The sequence below is a fragment of the Cheilinus undulatus genome, linkage group 17, assembly GCF_018320785.1.
Source record: "Cheilinus undulatus linkage group 17, ASM1832078v1, whole genome shotgun sequence".
Lineage (NCBI taxonomy): Eukaryota > Metazoa > Chordata > Actinopteri > Labriformes > Labridae > Cheilinus > Cheilinus undulatus.
The window spans coordinates 10,438,580-10,462,098 of record NC_054881.1 but is presented as its reverse complement, the minus strand read 5'-3'; the positions used below and the strand labels follow the sequence as shown (position 1 = coordinate 10,462,098).

The 23,519-nt window shown below is 40.1% G+C and overlaps 1 protein-coding gene across 1 annotated transcript in view; it reads left to right on the top strand.

Annotated features, from left to right (window-relative positions):
• Positions 1-23,519, top strand: part of adamts6 (ADAM metallopeptidase with thrombospondin type 1 motif, 6) — a 115,523-nt gene that overhangs the window by 27,376 nt on the left and 64,628 nt on the right. The window contains exons 10-12 of the mRNA XM_041810222.1: positions 4,945-5,091; positions 14,565-14,706; positions 20,239-20,346. Of these exons, the coding sequence (XP_041666156.1) occupies positions 4,945-5,091; positions 14,565-14,706; positions 20,239-20,346 (397 nt within the window). The remainder of the gene's footprint in view (positions 1-4,944; positions 5,092-14,564; positions 14,707-20,238; positions 20,347-23,519) is intronic.

The window sequence follows — 23,519 nt, the reverse complement described above, 5'->3', positions numbered from 1 at the left end:
GGAAGTAAGGTTAAAAAGTTAGAAAATTGTTCACTTCTCAAGGCAGCTTTTATTTAAACATATACATAGATGTAGGGAGACATCGGAGCTCAACCTCATCATAGACATGTCTTGATTGTTGTTCTCCACTGTTTTCAAGTAGCCATCCATGTTGAATTGCATTGTGTGCATTTGTATACTTACAGCAGTTGTTCAGACAATACATCATGAGGGACTAACAATGTAGTTTGGGCATTCAAATACAAAGGAGCACATAGGTCCTAACTGTTTGTTGACAATATGTCTTCAGTGACAATCTGTTATTCAAACTCAATTGCCTGCCTTTCATGCAGACAACAACTTTAAATGGCCTAAAAAATACATTTTCATGTGGCTCTCTAACCCTGACCGTGCTATGCCTGCATATTTTGTGCAGTGAGGTGGCTATGACACAGTTGAATGTGGGAAAATCCACTACAAGCTAAGAGGCTAGGCGAGCAGTGCCTCTTTAACAGCTTTTCTCCCTAACTCTGCCGTAAACATGCTTTTATAGAACATGGTGACATACTATCAAGTGAATGAGCCAGTTTCAGGAGCTGGCTTCTTTTGTGAGTGACAGGAGCCAGCTCCAGTTTCAGAGACGAATTCCTTTCTTTTTTTTTTTTTTTGTACATTTTTGTAGATGTTTAAAAGATATAAAAGGGAACCAACTGAAAAGCCATTTGGAAGTGGAAAACTGGCTCTTATTACTGAGCTGAGTCAAAAAGTTCAGTTCTCTAACAAGAGCTGCAATCCCCATCACTTTGAGCAGACATAAATAAATAAAGCCATGCTTTTAGTTTACTAGCAGAATACAGAAGATCACATCAGTTGACAGGGGTTTTTAATGCGTGCTAGTAAGTGTTAGCTCTAGACAACTAATTTACTCTGGATTAAGGCATCTCAGCCCCTCTGAATGCAGTCAGTGCTATCAGATATCAAAACATTTTCAATACACAATGAGATACATTCACACAAAGCATTTAGGGCTTCCATTTGGTATCTGAATGCCTTCATTTGATATAAATCCATGTAAATGCATAGTAAATACTGTGTTGATGGTGTATAGTGCTTTCATATTGCTACTTTTTCTGAAAAAAAAAAAGTATCATATTAAATACAGTTTGCTTCATCCTGAGGTTAAAACATCTTAAAAACGATACTTTAGTCAAGCTGTACATATCAGAATGAAATTTCAGAGTAAGCCTTTATTTCATATTTTTGATAGTAGCCTGAAGGTTAAATCAAGTCATTCCAAGTCAAAAGGCCAAAGTTCAAGTAATGTCATAACCTACTGGTGTTAAAGTCAATGTCAAGTTGTGTCTCCTTTTAACTTTGTCATGTCTTTCCACATTCTTTTCTTGTCACTTTCTGGACTCTGAGCTTTGATAATCGCTCCTAAATGGATATTTCTTTCTCTCTACATTCACCAGACTTGCTCACAGCCCCTCTCTTCCCCTGCAGACGCTCTTGAACTGTATCTCCACATATTTCCTCATGCAAATGTCATCGTCCACATACCTCTGGCTCTTTCTTCCTGAATATAAAGCAAAATAATGATGATGTATGAGTCTACGTATCCCTCTCGGGAGAGTTCAGCAAGATGGCGATTTCCTTTATTATGTCTCGTGTCTGCTTCTGTTGTGGGGCAGTTGTAAAAATAGTCTCTGCTTCTAGAGGATGTATAAAAAAAACACACTGCAGCAGGGTTTCGAGCAGGCTGATTTATTTCAGGAGTAGGGTAAAATGTCATAAACGCCAGCCTTAGAAAAACAGGTTGAGGCTGTGCGATGTGGTGGGGTTTGTTATATACATTAGACCTGATTTGTGCTCCTGGACGGTAAGGAAAAGTAAGCTTTGACATTCTGCAGTAAAGTGAGAGTTTTTCTCAAGTGATATCCAGACAGATAAGCTTTTCTGAAAAATGAATTGTTAAAAAGATTTATTTTCAGCCCTCAGTGTGAAATAAATTCTTTAGGAGCTTTCAGAGCCCCAGGTCAAGCTTTTGGGTCTTCCAGTGTTTGATGTAAAGTATCTCTGCTCCCGTCTGCAGCAACTCTCCCTGCCGGCCTGCTCAGACCTGCAGGCGGTGATTGACAGGCAGGCATCAGAGTGGTGATTAGAACTTTTTTCGTTCCTGCCGTGCTCCAGACAGGGTTTGACTTCTGACCCCGGGCTCTCCTCAACACAGCTGTTTCAGAGCCACAGAGCTGCATGTTTACAGCCAGGGCTACTGAGTGAGACATCCTCCAGCCAGCAACTTGAAGGAACGTCCACTCTCTGCCTCTGTGAACCGCCAACCAGGGGTCACTTTAAGACCAGAGGTTACAGAGGATCAGAAGCTTGCCTGAAGTCCCACTCTAGTGTTTTTTTGCAGTTTTTCCAGTTATTTTAATCCCCTAAACAGAGGCTTAGATGGCCTTTCTTGCATGGCATTAAAACCAAAGTGATATTTGCAGACTTCATTTACAGATTGCAAGTTCAGACAGAGGTCAAAGTGCTGCTGTGAAGTTGCCACCATCTCTGCAAATGATATTTTCACTCTGAGCAAATCTGTTAGCACTAGTGAGTCTTATTTACATATAAAAAGGGGAAACATTTCCATTCAAATAAATTTAGAATGGCTTATTTGAACATTTGCTAAAAGATGCTGTTTGCATTTGCTGCAGCACAATTTGGTAACCCCTGGCATGGGCTCTGTGAATTAGACTCTTGCTGCAGACCTCCTGTCTCAGACTGCTTCCATTGCAGGTTCCACAGGCTTCCAGTTGTAATTAAATGAATAACAAAATGAACTTGGGTAGAAAATTCCATTTTGAACTACTTCTGTCATTTAGTTACAGTTAACTTAGGTGCCAGGAGTAAATCCCCATCATACAGGGCATTCATGTATAGAGATTGCATGCTTTCCCTTTGCACTTGTGGGTTCTCTCCAGGTGCTCTGGTTTCCTCCAGCCATCCAAAGGCATGTGCATAAGGCCAAAGATGTATCAAACACAACAAAGTGTTTGGAGGCTGAAGGCTTTTCTTCTAAATGTCGTGATGTTGAAAATGGAGTGCCTCAGGGCTTAGTCTTGGGACTGCTGTTATTTACACTTTATAACGACAGTATCAGTCAAAATGTACCAAGTGCAAATTTTCATTTATATGTAGATGACACTTTAATTTATTGCTCTGCTCCTACACAGCATCATGCTCTCTGTCACTTACAAGAAGCCTTTGACACTGTCTAGGACACTCTGAGTCTGCTAAAATTGGTTCTAAATCCAGACAAAACCAAACTAATGATGTTTTCAAACTCAAAGAAAAAACCTCTGAACCTGCCTTCTGTTTCTACGTCCCAGGGTGATGTGACTGGGTCTATATTTTCTTATGAATACCAAGGATTATTGATTGATGATTCTTTGACTTTTTAGCTTCATATTGAGTAACTTGTAAATAAGTTAAAGTTGCAGTGGCTGGGTTTTTTATTTCAGAAACAAGTCTTGCTTTTCATTTACTGCAAAGATAGACTTGTTTCTGCCACTTTTATGCCTCTTATTGATTATGGTGATGTTTTATATATGCATGCATCTTTCTGATGCCTTAAATCTTTGGATCTTGTATACCACTGAGGTTTATAACAAATCTTATGTCCTTAACTCATCACTGTACTCTGCATGATTGAGTCATGCGGCCTTCTTTGACCACTCGTAGGCTAAAACATTGGCACATCCTCATTTGCGAGACTATACTCAACCTGCCTGCATCAGACTTGTGGGATTTCATTCATGGGAAAAATGGTGGTAGCTACAGTCTCAGTCACAAGACTTGCTTTTGCTATCTGTTCCCAAAGTCCATCTTGAAGTGGGTAAAAGGAGTTTTAGGTACGCTGCTCCTGCAGCCTGGAATCTCCTGTAGGAGACTTTGTGTCTGGATGAGTTAATCTCTTAAAATCTTTTCAAAAGCAGATTGAATGTTTTGGAGGAAGATGCATCAGATTGTGCATGTTTTTGACTGATAATGTGCTCTGTTACTCAGGATTGGCTGATCTGTCTGTAACTCTGTTCATTATACTGCCGCCATCTTAGCAAGGAAACACTTGTAAATGAGATTCTTGATCTCAATGAAGTTTCCTGGTTAAACTGTGCTGTCTTGCATTTGATTGTACGTGCAGTGACGGTAACACGTCATACACATGGAGAACTGTAGAATTGGTTTATCAGTTTAACTTCAAAACTTTTCGCCATTGTTGTGCCATCTTCTGTGTTGACTGTGACACTAAACTGCCTCTACCACACGTGTGTACACCACATTTTGTGTCTGGGTTGCATTCATTTCTGAGAATGTGCACAGCCTGTGCATCAGACCAGTGCTGGGGATGCATGGCAACATGTGTCTGCGTTACTAACATTTCAAAATATTTACATCATTCTCTATCCTTAACTTAAGACATTGTTATATCTTTTCTATAAAGCTGTCTAGGTCATTCTTGAATGTATTATCTCAAGAAGATTTTAGAAATTTTCTTCAGACTTTGTCCAAATGTCCTCCATGGCTCAAGGCTGAACTGTTTAGATTTTGGAGGTCATATGTCTAAGTCACTGGGCCTTATGTTTCACCCTTGCTTGTGAGCATGATACTCATGAACGCTATGAGGGATATCCTCCAAACTTTGCACAAATAGCCACGATGACTCGAGGATGAAATGATTACATTTCAGAGCACACTGGGCTTCATGGTCAGCCCTTTGCCAGGAACATTTCTATGAACCACGCTCCCACAGAGGATATGACAGCCCTTCTCCCTGACCCACAACTTTCACTGTCTGGCAGTTGGATACCTAATGGAGTCACACAACTGCCAGACATTAGTTCCTTTTCCCAATGTTATTATTGACGTTGACACAGTTGCACTTTGACTTAATTTTAATGTTGTGTCTTTCAGTTTTGGGATGAACCATGATGGAATCGGGAATTCCTGCGGTACCAAAGGCCACGAGACAGCCAAACTGATGGCGGCTCACATAACAGCCAACACCAACCCTTTCTCCTGGTCAGCCTGCAGCAAAGACTACATCACCAGCTTCCTCGAGTAAGTGGATGATAGTTGTTCTCCACAGGGCTGTCTGAGTGTGTTTGGATTCAGCTGCATATGTTTGTGTGAGCAGGAGAGGAAAAAAGGTGCATGCCTGTTTTCCAGCTCCTGTCTTGCAGCCTCCTTACAGCTTCTGTCTGACCCTTGTGGTGAGACCAGCTCATATGGTAGTCCTTCTTCATTTTTATTCACATCCATTTCATCACTGAGGCTCCTGCCAGACCTCCTTGTGGCTGTGTTTGATAGCTGGGTGCCTTCCACCCTTTGCATCCTCACACCACAAGGCGGGTGATGTTAGGGCTCCTGCGGTGATGCGTCGGCCAGCTGACTTCAACCACTGCTCTGTGGATAGGTCAGAGAAGACAAAAACCTGAAAAGCACAAATAAACTGAGGTTGGAAATGGTGGCGATGTGGCAGAATGAAGGATTGCTGACTGAAACCTGCCAGCCTGGCATGAGAAAAGAATGACAGAGGGCCAAAAAGTATCAGTAGCTACTTGTCTTTAGAGTCTGGGAATGAACTCTAATTTATTTGAGCTGCAGTGCTCTTTCATTATGACAGTTTTATCTCTTAAAGGCTATTCTTGATACTTTTAAACCTTTAGATACAGTAAAACTTCAATTAAATGCCCAGGCTTTTATTTAGTGCAGTCTGTGAAATGACCCTGCCTTTTTTGAGACGGACAATAATGAGACACAGGTCTTCATATACCTTCACACAATATTTCAGCACAGAAAGCACGGGGGCCTTTTATTGACACCTGTTGTTATAGCACGTGGTAACACCAGGCTTGTTAAAGGGACTGAGCCTTAAAGTAGCATGGGCTTTTATTAAAAATAATGGCATTTCAGAGCTTTAAAGGACCATTTCATAGGACCAGAGTTTGTTTAAAGTGGACCAAACAGCTCTGGTGTGAATGCGCCCTTATTTCCTTTTTCTAGGATCAAAGAAAGTTGTTGTTCCCTAACTGTTGAGGAGACAAGCCCTTTTCATACTTCTACAAGGCGCCATGTGAGAAAGACAAAACAGAGAGGTGCAAAAAGATGATAAATGCCATCAGATGCACCAGGAACAATACAGTAGCACCATGTAAGCTTTTCCTTATTTTGACTTCATAACCCTATGCAGAAAATGACTTTCTTTTAACTCAAATTACAGTGCCAGAACACTGACTAACAGCTGACAGTGATCTTCACAATGTAGAGTAAAACTAGCTGGGTTAGCTTTTTAGCACCCGCCTCTGCTTTAATGATGAAGAATTTCTTGCACTTCCCAACCAGCTGCATTATTGCCCCAGAAACATTGTAAATATATAAAACTGTTGGTACTTTTATAGATCTTCAACCTGGCAATTGTGTAATTGGAAGGACTCTCCTCCTTGGTTTTTCTAATTTAGTGATTTTAACAGTTTTCCAGCTGCTGTACAAGGTCCAAAGTGACAACAAAGTACAGTGCAGATTAATATTTTGGTTTTCTTCAGATATCAGGTGATGTAAACCAGTTTAGAGGAGACAGACAATTAAAATGCCTGGTGCTGAAGCTTCACATAGTGGTCAGTGGTAGCTGCTACTGTCCTACGCTCTTGTCCTCCCTGCTTGTCATGTGATTGAAAACTATGAATAGGTAGCAATCTCCAGAGTTTCTCTAGTAAATCTCTTTTGCCTTCAGCAGGCAGTAGGTTAACAAAGATGTTGAAAATAGTTGCTTCAAGTCCAACCAAAACTGGACTATTAAAATACACATAAACATATCAGTGTGACTGAAAGTGTGACAAAAAATAATTGGCTAATGTGGTTGCATGTGATAAGAGTCCAACTGAGGTGCATAAATTAACCTCAGTTGGACCCATGTCTGAGCATGCTCTCGTTCCCTGAGCTGCGCTTTGACACGAAAGTAGAATGGCATAAACGTGTAGAAAAAGCCATAAAGATGAAGGTATCAACATGGCAACTGCTTAAGCAAGAACTACACATTTTTGGTCAGAATGAAGAGAGCTGTAAAGTCCCTATTTTCACTGTTTAACACTAAACCCATTTGCCGCTTGCTAATTTGTTTGTTACAGTATCACAACCTGCTGTAGTAAAGTCTCATGCTCTTCCTTCAATAAATTGATTCTCCCTGGAGACAATGATTTTAGTCCAATTACACGCCCTAATGGAATTATCACTGTGGCTCAACTTAACTGTACATAAAAATGCACCGATTTAAAAAGGCTTCAGTCCTCTCCCATCCTCACCAGCCAGTCTTTTTGTCTCGGCCAGAAGAGGATTTTTAACAGCTGCCTGTCCCTGAAATAAATAAGTGCTTTGAGATACCACAACAACAATAGTAACCCTGGAAAAAAGACTAAACAATGAGCCAATTCATGTTTAAAAAAAACTTTTTAGATCCAGTTAGGAAGGTGGTTGTGGTCTTGACTCATTCACATCATAGCTTTTCAACCCATTGATGTAATGAAGATATTGATTTAAGCAGCTTTAAAAGTACCATGACTCACTGAAAGCTGGAGCTGGCATGTTATTTCTGTCTCTATTTTAAAATTTGGTCCTCGTGCCACGTTTGTCCTCATGATCTACTGAGTCAACGTGGCTTTTTAGACCCATTTTTCTGAGTTTTATCCATTTATTCCATCAAAGATAAGTCAGTCATTCTGCAATGGTTTAAGAAGTTAAAATACGAATGGCAGTGTTTCCCTCCTTCTGGAACAATCCTGACCCCCTTTCTGATTGCTCTGATTTCCTACACAATGAAACAGTTTCCCAACAGTGGCACAGCCCACCCAGGGTCTCAGTCTGTGCAGAAAAGTCAGATTTTTCATTTGAGACCACTGCGGCTGTTAGGTTCATTGTTTAAAAAAGGGGAATTCCACCAATTTAACACATGAAAGTGTGTTTACAGGTCAGGGGAAGACCAGACCTCTGTGGCTCTGCTCCTCATCTCTGCTTGAGGTGAGCACCCCCAGGACACGTTAGCCAAAAACACCCAAATCTTTGACCAAATATTTACAGTTGGTTTGCAGTGTGGGTAATGGAGGGGATTTTGACAAGAAGAAGACAAAAGCCTTATCTCCCAACCATGCTGCATGGATCCATTCCTTTTTAATCCATTTTATAGAGAACCCTAAAAGTTGCTCAAAAGTGCAGTTTCTGTTGTATTGTGCATTTCATATTGTGCCGTACAATTTATGAGACAGGTCTTAACTGCATGCAGACTACTGTTGTACCTTTACTCTTTCACTGTGAAGCCATGCTGTTGTAACAAGTGCAGAATGTGGTTTGGCATTGTCTTGCTGAAATAAGCAGGGACATACCTGAAAATCATGTTGTCTGGATGGAGGCACACTGTATGTTGCTTCAAAACCTGTATGTACCTCTCATTGTTAATGCTGCCTTCACAGATGTGCATGTTACCCATGCCATAGCACTAATACACCCATCACACCTGCTGGCTTTTGAACTTTGCATTGATAACAAACTGGATGGTCCTAACGCAGAGGACTTAAATGCAATTAAATCCTTAAACAAAAACAAAAGTGGACTCATTAGACCACACCACACTTTCCCACTATAGATCAGTCCATCTCAGATGAACTCAAGCCAAGAGAAGTTGGCGGTGCTTCTGAATGTTTATGATATTTGGCTTTCACTTTATGGTAGAGTCTTAACCCCCCTTTTTAAATGCAGTGATGTACTGTGTTAGATGACGGTGTTCTGAAGTGTTTCCAAGTCCAGGTTGTAATATCCATCATAGAATAATGCTGGTTTTTAATGCAGTGTCATCTGAGAAGTTGTAGGCTATGGGCATTGATTGTTGGTTTTCAGCATTACTGCTTGTGTGCAGAGATTTCTCCAGATTCTATAAATCTTTTGATGAAATTATTGACTGTAGACAGTGAAATCTCCAAATTCCATGAAAGTAATTGGCAAGTAACGCTGCTGATAAACTGTTTGGCTATAGGCCCACGCAGTCTTTTACTTAGTGGGGAACCTCGCACCTTCATTGTATGGGAACATCTGAGTTTTTCAGGAGTGCTCCTTTTTTACCCAGTCATGGTACTATCACCTGTTACCAGTTAACTTACTTAACCGTAGAATATTCCAGGTGTTTTTTTGGGCATTCTACAGTTTACCTTGTCTTTTTTGGCTCATGTACCAATATTTTTGGAACACGCTGCAGGCGTCAAATTCAGAAAGTTTATAAAAACACAGTTATATTCAAAAGTTTGAACATTGAACATCTTGTTTTGTGCTGTATTTAGTCAATTACAAGTAGAAAAGTATTAGCAATTTGCTGTGTTCTTTATTTTTCTTCTGTTTTAGGCAGCATCCCAACTTTTTGGGAATTGGAGTTTGTACAAAAAGTCAAACAGTTTTAGATCACCTTACAATAAAACAAATTGATTTGCTAGTATTTCATTCACTGCACACATAAAGCCCTTCTTATCCATCCCTCCTGTAAAGTTAGTTTCTCTGTCTGCAGTTTGCCTTGTTGGCTCGTCTATGAAGTTCAGATCTTAATACGTGACCCCTCGGTGAAGCTTCAGTTGGATGAGCTGCAAGTCTGCGGCACGTCTTTGTGCTTGTGTCTGTTTGTGTATTCATGTTTAGCTCAGCCAGGCCCTCCAAGAAAGCCGATAATAGCGGCCTGTGGTTGTCAGATGATGTTTCCGGCTGAAAGCTGTTAGAGGAGGGTCGCTGAACAGCACTTGTGACAGAGACGACAGTATTATATGCCAGCTCCCAGCGGGGGTACAAAGAGCCGCTTCTCTGCTGCTCCGCCTGGGTCCTGTCCTCTTTCTGGCTCGAGTATCTGAGAACGATCAGAGCTAAAATAGAGACAAACTTGTTGTACTTGTCCTCTTAGCAGAATCAAGTATTACTTCACCTTTGATACACTTCTCTCTGATTCCATCTGTCAAGTTTTTTTTCTTTCTGCTTTATTGCCTTTAGCTTTTATTTTTTCCACAAAGAGTTCTGTCTGTTCTGTAAACTCCAATTATCCTCCCATTCTCTCCCTGAATCACAGTTTTGGATATCGCTCATGCATCCCCCCGCCAAGTAAACAACTTTGGCTGCGGTGTTGGCCTAGATTCACCGTCTTGCTAAAGCAATATGTGGTGCTTTGTTTGGGTTTTTTTAAGGCATGGTTTATGAATGCTCTCACAGTTCAGTCACAGTTTATGCTGTTAAAAATGTTAACAGGCAGGGTTGTTTGGGTTTATTAAGCTGCCACAGACCACATTTTTGAGTATTAGACATGTGTTTCCTGAGATAATTGATGGGTTTAGTTTGATGTAGCTGTCTCTACGCTAGTTCGGTCCACTCAGTTTGGTTCATATCTCCACAAGAGGCTGGTGTCAGAGTTCAGGGATCGCTGATGTTCTCGCTTATTAGATGATATTTCCGCTCAGCATAATGAATTTGGCTGAATCCAGCGGACAGGAAGCCTTCGCGACAAGTCAAATAATAGCCTTTATGTTTAAACTTTGACTATTTTGTCTCCCTCCAAACCAATAAATAGTGAGGCTAGTCCTCAGTGCGCAGGGAGTCTGAGGCCCTCAGAAGCTGGTTTGTCTCTCTCTATAGGATGATGAGGAGGATCCAAGGAGGAGCAAGAGCCAAGAAATGGGATTATTCCATTCAGTGTCTAAGAACAGGGGAAGGAGGGAGAGCACATGACAGAAGAAAGAGGAGAAAGAGGGCAAAAAGGGGAAAGAAAGCTTTTGCTTTTCTTGATCTGGAACATTAAAGTTCAATGTACTGAACACTGATGACTTTGGAATAAAAACAAACAGTATTTTATGTCTCTATCTATGCTCTTATCATTTAATATGAGATATTTGGACCATGCAGTTCCCCATTACAGTTGTCAATTTCAAGAACAAAAGATCCTCAACATGCACATTTCATTTTTGAAAAACAAAACAGCTGATCACCAGTTTAAATATTGCAATTTATGATTTTAAATTTGGTGTCGAAGAGGTGTCAGTGAGACAAACTTCTTATCAAAATTGCTTGGCAAAAGAGCATGAATATAAATATAATACGGATAAAACAACCTAATAACTGTTTCAATACCATGTCCACAAAAAAAGGAAAAAAGGTGTTGGATACTCAATATTGAATAACGTCTTGTTTTTGCGATACTAAAATTTCAGGCACACTCCGGCATGCTCTTTTTATTGCACTGTAAATTAGCTTCATTTACGTTTTGAAAGTCCTCTGTGTTGATTTTTCTTCTGAAGTCACATGAAGTCTCTGAGATTTACTCATTTCTCAGACAGAAAAGAAGATGGTGAGAGTGAACGTGCAATTACTCTGTGACAGCTTCACATTGATATTTTTTTACATTATCTATTAAAATTAGCAGCTTTGTAAAAATAAACACAAACAAACAAATCAGTATAAGGGTATTATCAGGTAAAGTGTTTAGCAGTACAGGGTTTAGCTCGGATGAAGCTATGGTATAGCTGTAGTTTTATTGGAACTGGCCCACTTTTTTTCTACAATAAGAGCAAGGAACCATGTGGAAAGCTTTCATAACAGAAAAGATGTTTTTTCTTTTCTCCCGACCTGCTTAGAAGAGTAACTGGCGGGGTTTAGTTGCTCTGTAAGCTGGTATGGCTGCTGGAGTAGCGACTAGCTTGGATGTGGCCATAGTAACGTAGCAGTTTTATCAAAACTGGGCCGCATTTCTTCTTTAAATTGGTTTTATCCACCAACAAGCTCCACCACTTATAAACTAAGGCAACGCCTACCTGTCGGGCTGTGATTGGCCAGTAATGAATGTGACAGGCAGAACGTTCGTCCAATCACCTACTGAGAATTTTTGTAACTGCCCTTCCCAAACACTTTGTATGGGAGGTTTCTCACTTTAATGTGAAATACTTCCCATGCAAGGAATAAATGAATATTTTAAAACAGGTGGTGTTTTGTCACCAAATGTACTGAAATATCAAAACCTTTGACAATTTTTCTGTTCAGCCTCATTTCACTGTAGTGGTTGTTCTGATTGGTTTAATTCAAACTTTTAAAATTCCAGCATTTGTTGCTGGCCAGATAAAGCTGATTTAAATTAGTCTGTGCTGCTTCAAAGCAACAAAAACAAAAATTTAAAAAGAAACAATGCCCCAGTTACTTACCACAGTGCAGGTTACTGACAGTTTGAAGGGGCTGCTTTTTGTTTTGCTGCAGCCTGCAGTTCATATCATGCTTTTTATTTTATCAAATTCATTTTACTACTCTACTACTTTTCCATGTACCTTGAGAAATGCAGAAGTACCCTCTAAAGTTCACGTAGTAGGAAAAACTCCTATTCATCCCCATTCTATTGGGGTAAAGGCAGACAAATGTGTCAAAACTCCTCAACTTCTAATGTGCTCTGGGCCCAAGCTGCAGTCTGCATTATTGTTGTCAACAGGCCAACTTCTCCTTTCGAGGGACTGGAAGCTTTCCTCCTGCATGCTGCAGCTGCCACAGCTGGAAAGAACACAGTGTTATAGTAAATAGTCGCAGGGATAGCTCGCCTTGAGAGGAACTTCTGACTCAGGGAGGAACAGGGGAGGTCGAGATCAAAATGAAACACATCTGTGGCTGTTTATTGGCACTTTGGGATGATTTGAGTGTCTTACATGTTTGTTAAAGGTCAAAAGAGTAATACTAAATTTTATCCTGTGAGCTGCCCTCGAAGATACCCTCACTACTACACATAAACAGACTCTAACGAAAGACACTGTTAAGCAAATATGACACTAAACTGTGCTGTGTGTAAGTTCTTTGTAAGCACAGTATTTGACTCTTTGACTAAACATAATCCAAGGCCTGGATAAATTACCAAGATTTCTCTCTCCAGCTCGATTACTTCATTCTCTGGACTCGCCATAAGGAGGACAGTGAAGCATGGAGCCATATAATCAGAGAGGGCGGGATTTTAAGACAGGCACATTGCCCCTGGTGAAATGTCTCTGCTCGTGCTTCAACACTCCCTTTGATGAGGAGGTGTTGATGTGTGATATCAGCATTAACTACATGTCATTGGAGACCCTTGACAAGCTTCCTATGGTGGTAGTTGGGTGCTAAAAATAAATCAAACAATGCCAGCTGAGGTTGTAAAGGGGGAATTCCAACCAGGCCAGAGCTTTTCATTTTTTTTTAACACATTTAGGGTCAAAGTTACTTCTAGGTATAGATGGTTTTGGAGTTGCTTCTTCAGTGGATTACTGAAGTCTGTAGCGTTGATAAAAGGTGTAGAGGCTGCAACTTAAGGTATAGCTATACTTTGTGTACCTTACTATTTTTTGGGGTGACTGTGGATCAGTAGGTAGAGTCAGTCGTCTGCCAACAAGAAGGCTGGGTGTTCAATCCCCAGCTCCTGCAGTCACAAGTGGATGTGGACACTTAACCCCACACTGCTCCTTTTTCTATGTCAGCTGCATGTAAATTTATATGAATGCGTATGAATGAAATTATGTAATTCGGGGAAATATACTGTACATCCCATCTGAACTGACCTTTAGTCACCTGCTAGTGACCCAGCACCAGATGAGTGGAAGAAAATAAATGAATGAATGGATAGATGGTTTGTCTTTGTGGTTTGTCTTCATGTCAACCCTTTGATTGACTGGTGACCAGTCCAGGATATACTTCACTTCACCCAGGGACAGCTGGGATTAACCCCAGTCCCCTGTGACCCCTAGTGGGATAAATGGTGTAGTCAGGGACTTCTCTTGAAGAAACTAAATGGTTCCTGTTACCCACTATTGTCTGCGTTTCCACCAGGGTCTAAAGTTCCAGGAAGATTTCACAGATACGATACCATACTATATGACATGAAATGTGGACATGCACCAATGGACAGGTGCTAAAGTCAGGACTGTTGCCCACAAAAGATTGCTGCTTGAAGGGTTGGGGGTTCTGTGCCTTACTCAAGACCACGTTGGCAGTACTCAGGATGGGAAGTTACAGACTTGGTCCAATGGGGACGCATACAAACAACCTTTTGGTTCAACTGCTGACCTCTACTTACTTAATTAAAGCAACTATCCATATAAAATTGCTGTTTTTATTAATGGAGCTTGGTTATGTTCAAGGTGGGAGTATAAGGGCTGTTTTTTGTAGGGAGTTTTGTGTGAAGAGTTTTAAACTTTTTTATTTTTTTAAGTCTGAGCCTGTCATTTGCATTAAACAGAACCATTAGTCTATGATTTCCATAGGGGTATCATTACAGCCACTACAATCTGTTTCATGGCAATTGACAGAAACAATTGTCTGTATCATTTTAAATGTCTTTCCATTAGTCAGGAATTCACATCCAAAAAATAAGCTGAAAAAAAGTTATAGATCACTTAAAGATCCCATATGAAAGTGGAAGATTGGGCTAAATCTTACCATCTTTGCCATTCCCATCTCCAAGTGTAGAAAGGTTTCTTTGTGTAAGAAACAATCCTATTGTAGGTTTGTCTTTTTGACAGCTCAGGTCGGGGGACGTGTCTGGACAATGAACCTCTGAAACGAGACTTCCTGTACCCAACAGTGGCCCCGGGGCAGGTGTACGATGCAGACGAGCAGTGTCGCTTCCAGTACGGAGCCTCCTCACGGCAGTGCAAGTATGGGGTAAGAAACCAGCATCACACGCTCACCTGTCCTCTGCTCACTGATTCAAAGGAAACTCTGATCAATGTCTTAATATTGCTCACACAGGGACTCTACTTAAAATATGATACTAAATTACATACATACAACATTAATCAGTTCGATATGAAACGATGTGAGGCTATGCAATGTGATGTAGTGCAAATCTGTTCTACATGATCCGCTGTGCAACAATAAAGTACAAATCAGTTCGATAGCATAGATGTATTGGTTTGATCAATATGATTATTAGGCTATGCATTGGTACAATTCAATACGATACAATATGAGACAACACATCATGGTGAGATACGCTATGATACCAAATGAACTGGTTCAGTATGATACAACAGGATGCAATTCAATCTGATTCCAATTTTTTAGATCTGATACAACACAATGCAAGAGTGCAAAATAACTTATAGTACAGGACAGCCCAATGCAAAATTATACAATACCACAGGATGCTGTTATAAGGCCTCCTGTTCATCCCATGCTTGGGGACTTGATGTCTTTAGAAAGCTTGTGGGATTTCCTTCAAACTTTGCACAAATATCCGCTCTGACTCAAGGATGTACTTTACAGATTTCGGAGGTTAAAGGTCAAAGTCAGTTGGACTCATGTTATTCCCTTGCTTGGGAATGTAAACACTTGAGGAGCTTTCTTCAAACTTTGCTCGAATATCCACTCTGACTCAAAGACTCACCGTCAAAGTCTCAGTGACCTTACATCTCGTGAGCACAATATTTGACTAATCTATTGAAGGCTTTCTGTCAAATTAGGCACAAGCCTACATTTGGACTTGATGGTAAAGATATTAGAGTCTGGAAGTCACTAGTCATTGTTTTATTTGACCTCCACACTGCTTAACCTGCATACTTAAGATTTCTACCAATGAATCTACCACAACCCTATTCACTCTGTACTTTCACTGTACGACAACTATAAACCTTTTGGAGGCGGATGACCATCAGAAATTGTTCAAGTTTGCATTTATTTCTATCCCATTTTTGTGTATCTCAGAAATACCTAAAGGAAAAATCTTGCAGACATGCCAACAAACTGAGGAGGTTTTTAAACCGTGAGTCAAAGATCTAGGTCAAAGTGTTCTCATAGCTAAATGACCAAAATGATTACTGACTCATCGACCAAAGTTTGGTCAGTAAGTTAACAGTCTTCCCATGTTCTAATCCTCACACGTTTGTCAAGCGTTAAAAATGCAGCCCATTTGCTTATTTTTTTATTTTATTTATGTTGGACGGTTATAATGTGTTTAATCCTCTCTTAGATAATAATAGTTTATCTTTTCTCATAGAGATTAAAGAGGGTCAAACTGAAAGTAATTCCACACAAAGTCTTACTCATCTTTTAAACCCATTAACTCACCAGACAAAGAGACAAAGGATTGACATCAACACTCCCCTCATCTGTGATGATTATTACTTACCTCACCATAACTCTCGTCCTGGGAAATAATAAAACCACAGCACATTAAGTGACACAGACAAGTAAAAACCCTACTGTAAAAGGAGGGGCTGAGAAATCCTCAAAGATTTAATGAACTATAATGAGATATTGTTTGACGTTACATAAATATTTGATCAAGTGTCAGAGAAAAAAGGGGAGTGAGATTAGCTGAGATCATAGAGTAATTTCACGTCACTGAAAGAAATATCTGACAGCAGATTATAACAGGCCTCAAATCAAGCCCTGTTATTTTGGCCTCTAAGCTCATAATTGTGGTTTTAGATCAGCATGAAAGAAGAACATTTATGAGCGGATTGGGTTCCAACAAAGCTAGATTGGATTTTTTTCTTCTGATCTATTTCATGAAGCCATCTGTGAAAGAGATGCCCTATGTGACTCTTTACAGGACCGATGTGACCACAGAAATGGATAAAAGGTCTAATGAACGGAAGAGTCTGGTTTCTAAAGCCATAACTTATAGAAGAACACTGATGGGAAACTCAAGGAAGTCTAGCCAAAGCATATTAAAGTTTATCTCTAACATAACAATAAATAATCTTGCACACTCATAATGTGGTTTTTAATATTTCTCTGGTTGAACTCATTGGCTTGGACTGTAAGATGTCAGAAGGATTTATTATGTATTCAACCCCAGGATACTAAATTCCTGGCAACAACTCTTCACCATATTCGCTCATCTTTAGGACCACACATCCGATCATCACACATGACCTAGTGTGTACCGTGAAACTATGTTGTAGAGCCCTGAATCCAAAGCACCACAAAAGACCACGAGATTTTTACAAGGATCCAAAATAAGAAAAACTGCCATACAAAATAAAGTTTTAGTCTTTCTTGTAGCCTTGAATCATAAATGCTAATTAAACTGGAACATTTTTGTTTTTATCTGATTTTTTAAGGGGCATGATAACAAGCAAAGACTAATTAATCTATGTAAGTAAACCTTTGATGCAAAGCTTAATAGCTAGGTCCTACATCAAACTGATATGACTTAAACTCAACATAATTTTTTTTTCTTTTTTTTTTTTTGCATGATGTGATTGTAGAACTGGTACTGTTGTGTGTAACAGGGAGTAGTCCCCATTTTGCCCACTACTACAGCATTAGTAGTACAGGTCGTTTCACATTGGTGGCAGAAGTCTTTGTTGTAAATGAAAATACCTCAAAGGCACTTAAAGTAGACTCATATTATATTAGAAAAACAGTGATATGATATGAAGTATGATACAATACAATACGATGGGAAAACCCTGGTGAAATGCTGCCTTTTTGCTGCCCATCAGTCCCAAAGGTTGACTCATTACGATAGGATAGGATGCGATGCAATGTGATATGATACAATACGATACAAAACAACAAGAAAACACAGGATACAATACGATGAGAGGCAGAAAAACATGATGCAACGCAATACGATTCGATATGGCAATATACAATAAGATACCGTGTGATAAGATGTAATAAGATACAGTAGGATGTGATATGATACAATACAATACGGCAAGACAAGATAGGATACAATATAATGAGAGGCAAAACAATATGTAGCATAATATGATATATGACAAGATAAAATAATGTATGATGTGATACTGTATAATACAGCAAGACACGATACGATACAATATAATACAGTACCATTACATACAATAGGATATGATATGATACAGTACAGTGTGATGCAATATGATATGATGCCATGGGATACCATCCGATATGCTACAATACAATAGGATATGATACAATATGTTATGATGGAATGCAATACGATACAATATCATTCAATACGGTACAATATGATACAGTACAATAGAATACAATACAATAGAATACAGACAAGACATGGTTTTATGTGATATGATATGATAAGATGAGATACGATATGAAATGAACAATGCGATACAATGCAATATGATGCGATGCATTTTATTGTATCTGCAGGTAAAGTAGTTAGGATCTAGTGTTTTACACATTTGCTGCCTCCAGAATTGTCATATGGCAACACAATGAATGACAAAGTATCAGCAATCCAAAGGGAAACACATGCTTGCATACTCATAATGTCTGTAAATTATATCCATCCTGTATTTGTTATATTGCACATGCTTCCTATCACAAGAGGAGACTTGTTGACTTGTTATCTCAGTGATCATCTTTAACTGCATTGCAGGACAGAAGTGAAAGCAGGCAACTGTAGAAAAAACATGAAACAAAGGCACGAGAAGCTTCTGCTTAAACATGAGACTTAACACTCCAGTCGGTGAATTTATTTGAGGGACATACCAGTGGTCTTCTGTCATTGTGACAAAAAGTTCAGCAATTAAACCTTGTGGTCATGAATATGCCTGGAAAAGTTGTTAGCATGGTTGTAGACTCATTTAGTTTTATTTTTTACCATTTTACTCAGTCTGATTTTTCTTTTTTCCAAAATCATTAAGCTGTTTTTAAACCATTACATCTGTTTAATTAAGAGATGACTTTAGCATCCAGCAAAACTTGGTGGAGATAATTGGGACACTTTTATGACTGTTTGGTTGTGCAGTGTCCATCAAATGCAGTGGCACAAGATAAAATCACATTCATGGAAACCATCCGGGACTTCTAATCAAATAGCTAAAAAATCAAACAAAAGTAAAACTGCTTTGTACTCAGAGACCACTTCACCCAAAGAGGTTTTGAACCACTGATGCAGTATTTCACTGGATATGGCTGACGACACCTTTAGAAGGAGGGGATATCACCACCATTAAATCCCAGCGTGAGCCTGTGTCAGAGGTGGGAAAAGTAACTCAAATGTCAGGAGAGGAAGTTTGGGTAATTTATAGCAATAATTAAGTTTTAGTGACTACTTTAGTCATGCTCAAAGCTACCGACACAGGAAGCTGGAGGTATGAAAAACAAACAACCTTTGATGGCTATATTAGCGAGACCCTTACTGAGTCCCCCTGCCCTTTTTTATCGCCCGCTTGTTCACTCTTTTGCGTAAATCAATCAGGCCCACATCCATGTTCGTTAAGGCCCCGGCCACTGACCTTTTAGCAGGGCCCAGATAGTGAATGGAGCAGCGGGGCAGCTTATTGAAACCAGCTGGCCGAGGGGAGCTGCTGCAACCAGAGAGTGGCAGTTTGCCGCTTTATTTAATCTGGATAGGCTCAGGGAGCTGCGGGGCCGTGGCATATTTACTGACCCCCGGGGTCAGAATCTGCACGGGATCATAACTCTTTTTCATGGGCCTGCTCTTCTGCCGTACACAATTGTCCTGTAAAAGCCTTTGAAGTTGAGAGGCAAGTCGACCCAGTTTGGTTTAATGGGAAATCTAATGCAAGTTTGTGCAGAGCTGTCCTTGTAACATGTGTTCACTTTATGGTTTTATTTATTTGGGGGCAACTTGGAGCTGTCTACCCTCTATCTCTCTCTCTCTCTCTCTCACCGACTCCCCTCTTTGGGTAATCTAAATGGATTCTCCTTACGCTCCAGACTGAGGAGTGAGGGGTGTTTACACAGACCGCTCAGTAATACTAAAGATATTTGTCCGGCCTACAACTCGTCTTTATCTAAGACTTGGGAGGCCTCTTGCTCACTCTTGATTTCCCCTATGAAGCAGAAATTGGATTTCTTGAACTGATGTCACGGTCCCCTGTGGTCCTGAGGCAAACGTGCGCAAACGTTAGTCATGGTGGTGTTGATCCAGCTGACTCTTCATTTCTCATAAGAGAACATTAATAGCAACCAGTGACCCTTGGCGTATTGCTCAAGATGCTCCATGATCCAAAGCATATGGGCTCTTGAAGTTAGCAGACTCGATGAGGTCCCTTCATCTCCTCTCCTCTCCTGATTAGTTGTAGATTTATAGATGGATTCCATGCTGTTTGTGTTCATACTCATCTCTCACAGACAACAAAGAAAAAAGAGGAAAACCACAAAGACTACTGATAAATCATTCTCAACCTTATTCATCAACAAATAACCCCCCCAGTCTGCTGAAATGATTTATTCTGACCAACTTGCTTTTGCCTTCTTTCCTAGGAAGTGTGTAGAGAGCTCTGGTGCCTTAGCAAAAGCAACCGCTGTGTAACTAACAGTATACCTGCCGCAGAGGGGACTCTGTGCCAGACGGGGAGCATTGAGAAAGGGGTAAGTTGTCAAATCTTTCTCATACATTTTGCAAAGATTATACCTCCCTAAGAACAGCCATATTTCCTCACTTACTCAAAGTGGTATCGGGGGATAACAGTGGTTTTAAGATATCCTCAAAGTTGTCTGCCTCCACCCTCACCTCCCTCAGACGTGTTGAAAGATCGGGAGGAAAATGATGAAAGACCTTAACCATATTTCTTGGAAATATTAAGCAAGTTTTTGCCAAATGACATCCCGGATCACAACTCTGATCCATGATGAGTTTGCTAGCTGCTACAACCCACAAGCTTACTCTCACGAAGGTGAAGAACACTTAAATACATTTAGCAGGGTCCAATAGTCCACTTGAAAATAGCCTGAGCACCGACCTTAAAGCTGGGACCCTAGAAATGCAAGGAATTCAAATAATTAGCATTCTGCAGGGTTGGAAATTCATTTTTCCACCTACCTGCAACTCTGTCTAGTGGATTTAAAAGTCTACCAGCCACTCACATTTTTTACCAGCCACTTTATTTTGACAGGCAGTGTAATGCTATGAGGTATAATATGAAAATCAAGGATTATAGTATTTAAGCATAGTAGGTTGAAAGGGTGTTTGTTTTCATCCCGAACGCCACAGTGTGAGGGTCATGGTTCATTGCATGTAGTTCCATGACAAATACATCTGAATTCCTCCTCGTCTGTGGTCTTAATGGAGAAAAACGGTCATCACAGATGACAGTATAAACAACCAATCTAGAGGGAAATCTAGAATTACGCCTATAGATTTTGGACCTTATGTTCCTTTTACTGATGAACTGAATCTGTTCTGATCCATGAGCCAAAAACTGAGCAATGAACTGAACCATGACCTCTGTGAACCCCTAAGAATTTATATTTAGTATTATAAATCTTGATAGTTTCTCAGTCAAGATTAGTAGATTAAGAGGAAGTAGGTGCACCAGTGCTCCACACCGTTGTGTCAGACTTAGGAGATGTAAATACTTTGTGCATGATTCCTACAATTTCATGTTGAAATTCAGGCATTATCTAACTATCTTGGACTTCAGATGAGTAAAACAAGCAAAAACAAAAAAAAAAAGTACTCAGTTTATGCTGTTTACTTTTATTCAACTGCTCCAGTGGACGGTATGAATACGCCAGACACTGCTCAGAAATACTTGCTTTTGGCTGGTGGAGGGTGCTAATTTCCCACCCTGTTATTCTGCCAGAAGAATTGCTAATTTGGAGCCTTCAGCATGCTCAAAAACTTACCAAACTTTCCAAAAAAGTCAGAAGTGTTTGTGAAAAGATGCAGAATGGCTCCACATCAGACCTGGGACTGGGCTAGAGCTTGATACAAGAAATTGAAACACACACACATATTTATAAAAACAGGTACAAAAAGTTCATTATGACCATCCTTTTAAATTTACAGAAAGGTTTATAGTAGTTTCATGGAAATGCATTGCAAAATAGCTCCACAGTACTCCCTAAAATCAGCACTTGGAGTGGATGAAAGCTCCATATAAGCTATGAAAGTTGCTACAGGTATATACCATGTCCATGCAAGAAAAAAAGTCCATATTGACCTTCCTCCAAAACTTACAAGAAGTCAGTTATTAACAGTTAAAGTTAAGTTTTTGTGATTTGGCTGATAGACACGCTTTACGTTTCAACAAACTAGTTCAACTTTTAATTTCAATCAATCTGTTTTTTTAAATAAAGGGCCAAATTATAACAAGTTATCTCATTAACCAGTACAGCAAAGGATGTCTAGAATAGGAAACAGGAAAAAGAGGGTATTAACGTGCAGGAAAAGGAGCCGCTATATGGACTTAAACCAAGGCCATGAATGTACGTAGGTATGACCTAACTCCTGGGCCGTCTGCACCCCAAAAATTATGGCTTTGACTTAAACAATTATTTAATATGGATTTATAGTATGCCCATCGATGATAGAGCATCTTGAAGCTTTTTTAGGGGAGCCTCCAGCTCATGACACTTTCCTTTGTCGCTTTTAGACCTCGGTCCATCTGGTAACAATTGCTTTCGTAATCCATGTTAAAACTGCCTCCACTAACCTGGCTGGCATCAACAGCAGGCCACTGACCTAAAGCCTGGCCTGGTTACATGTGTGAGAGTGTGTGGTAACACCCACTGGGTGAGTTCAAACTGGATTTATGCACACGGCATAAACAGCCAGCTCCTTTAGTCATTGGAGTTAAAGTACATAACCGTAGGATGACAGAGTATCTTGAACAGAAAGTTATTTTAGGGGATGAGTTACTAGCCAAACACAGCAGAAGAGGGTGGGATAAGGCAAAGCTGTTTGGTTAAACATTTATTAACAACAGGAAACTTAACAAGACAAGCTGGCCTTGTTACTTTTTCTCCCATATAAAATATGGATGTGGTCTCAGTGACTTTCAACATCAATTGCTGAAGAAGTTACAAGAGCAGCAATTGTGGTCATTCAGTTGGAAATGCCATCTTCATCTAACTTTCAATTAATCTACTTACTGTTAAAGAGGTGTAGCTGAGGCTGGCCCTAAGCCTCCTTGGCAAGCAGCTACAGCACGCTCACCTGTCAATCAAATCGTCCTTGCCTTCTGTCATGTAATTTACACATAACTTTCAGTCTTGATATCCATCCTTTTTCTACACCGCTTATCCCATTCAGAGTCACAGGGCGCTGGAGCCTATTCCAACTGTCACTGGGTGAGAGGTGGGGTATACCATGGACTAGTCGCCAGTCAATCACAGGGCTGACATATAGAGACAAACAACCAGGCAGCTCACACTCACACCTACTGCAAATTAAGAATCACCAATCCACCTAATGAGCATGTTTTTGGTCTGTAGGAGGAAGCTTGACTACCTAGAGAGAACCCACACATGCACAGGGAAAGAGACATTTCAAGCTAACACGGCAATGTCCTTATTGTGGAACAAGAGTTTCTTTGCACTTTGGCATCAGCTTTACTTTTCATTGGTGATGTTTCTAGGCAAACAGTGCGTTTGGCTGGTAGAAACCCCAGAGTAAATGTGCATTCTGGGACTGCTTCCATCGTGAATGTGGAAGTGCAATTTAAGTGAATTGCCTTTATCACGAGAAATTTACGAATGAAAACACAGCAAAAAACAGCAGTTTAGTAAATACGCTTTATGAGGAGGTGTTTCAACTGAAC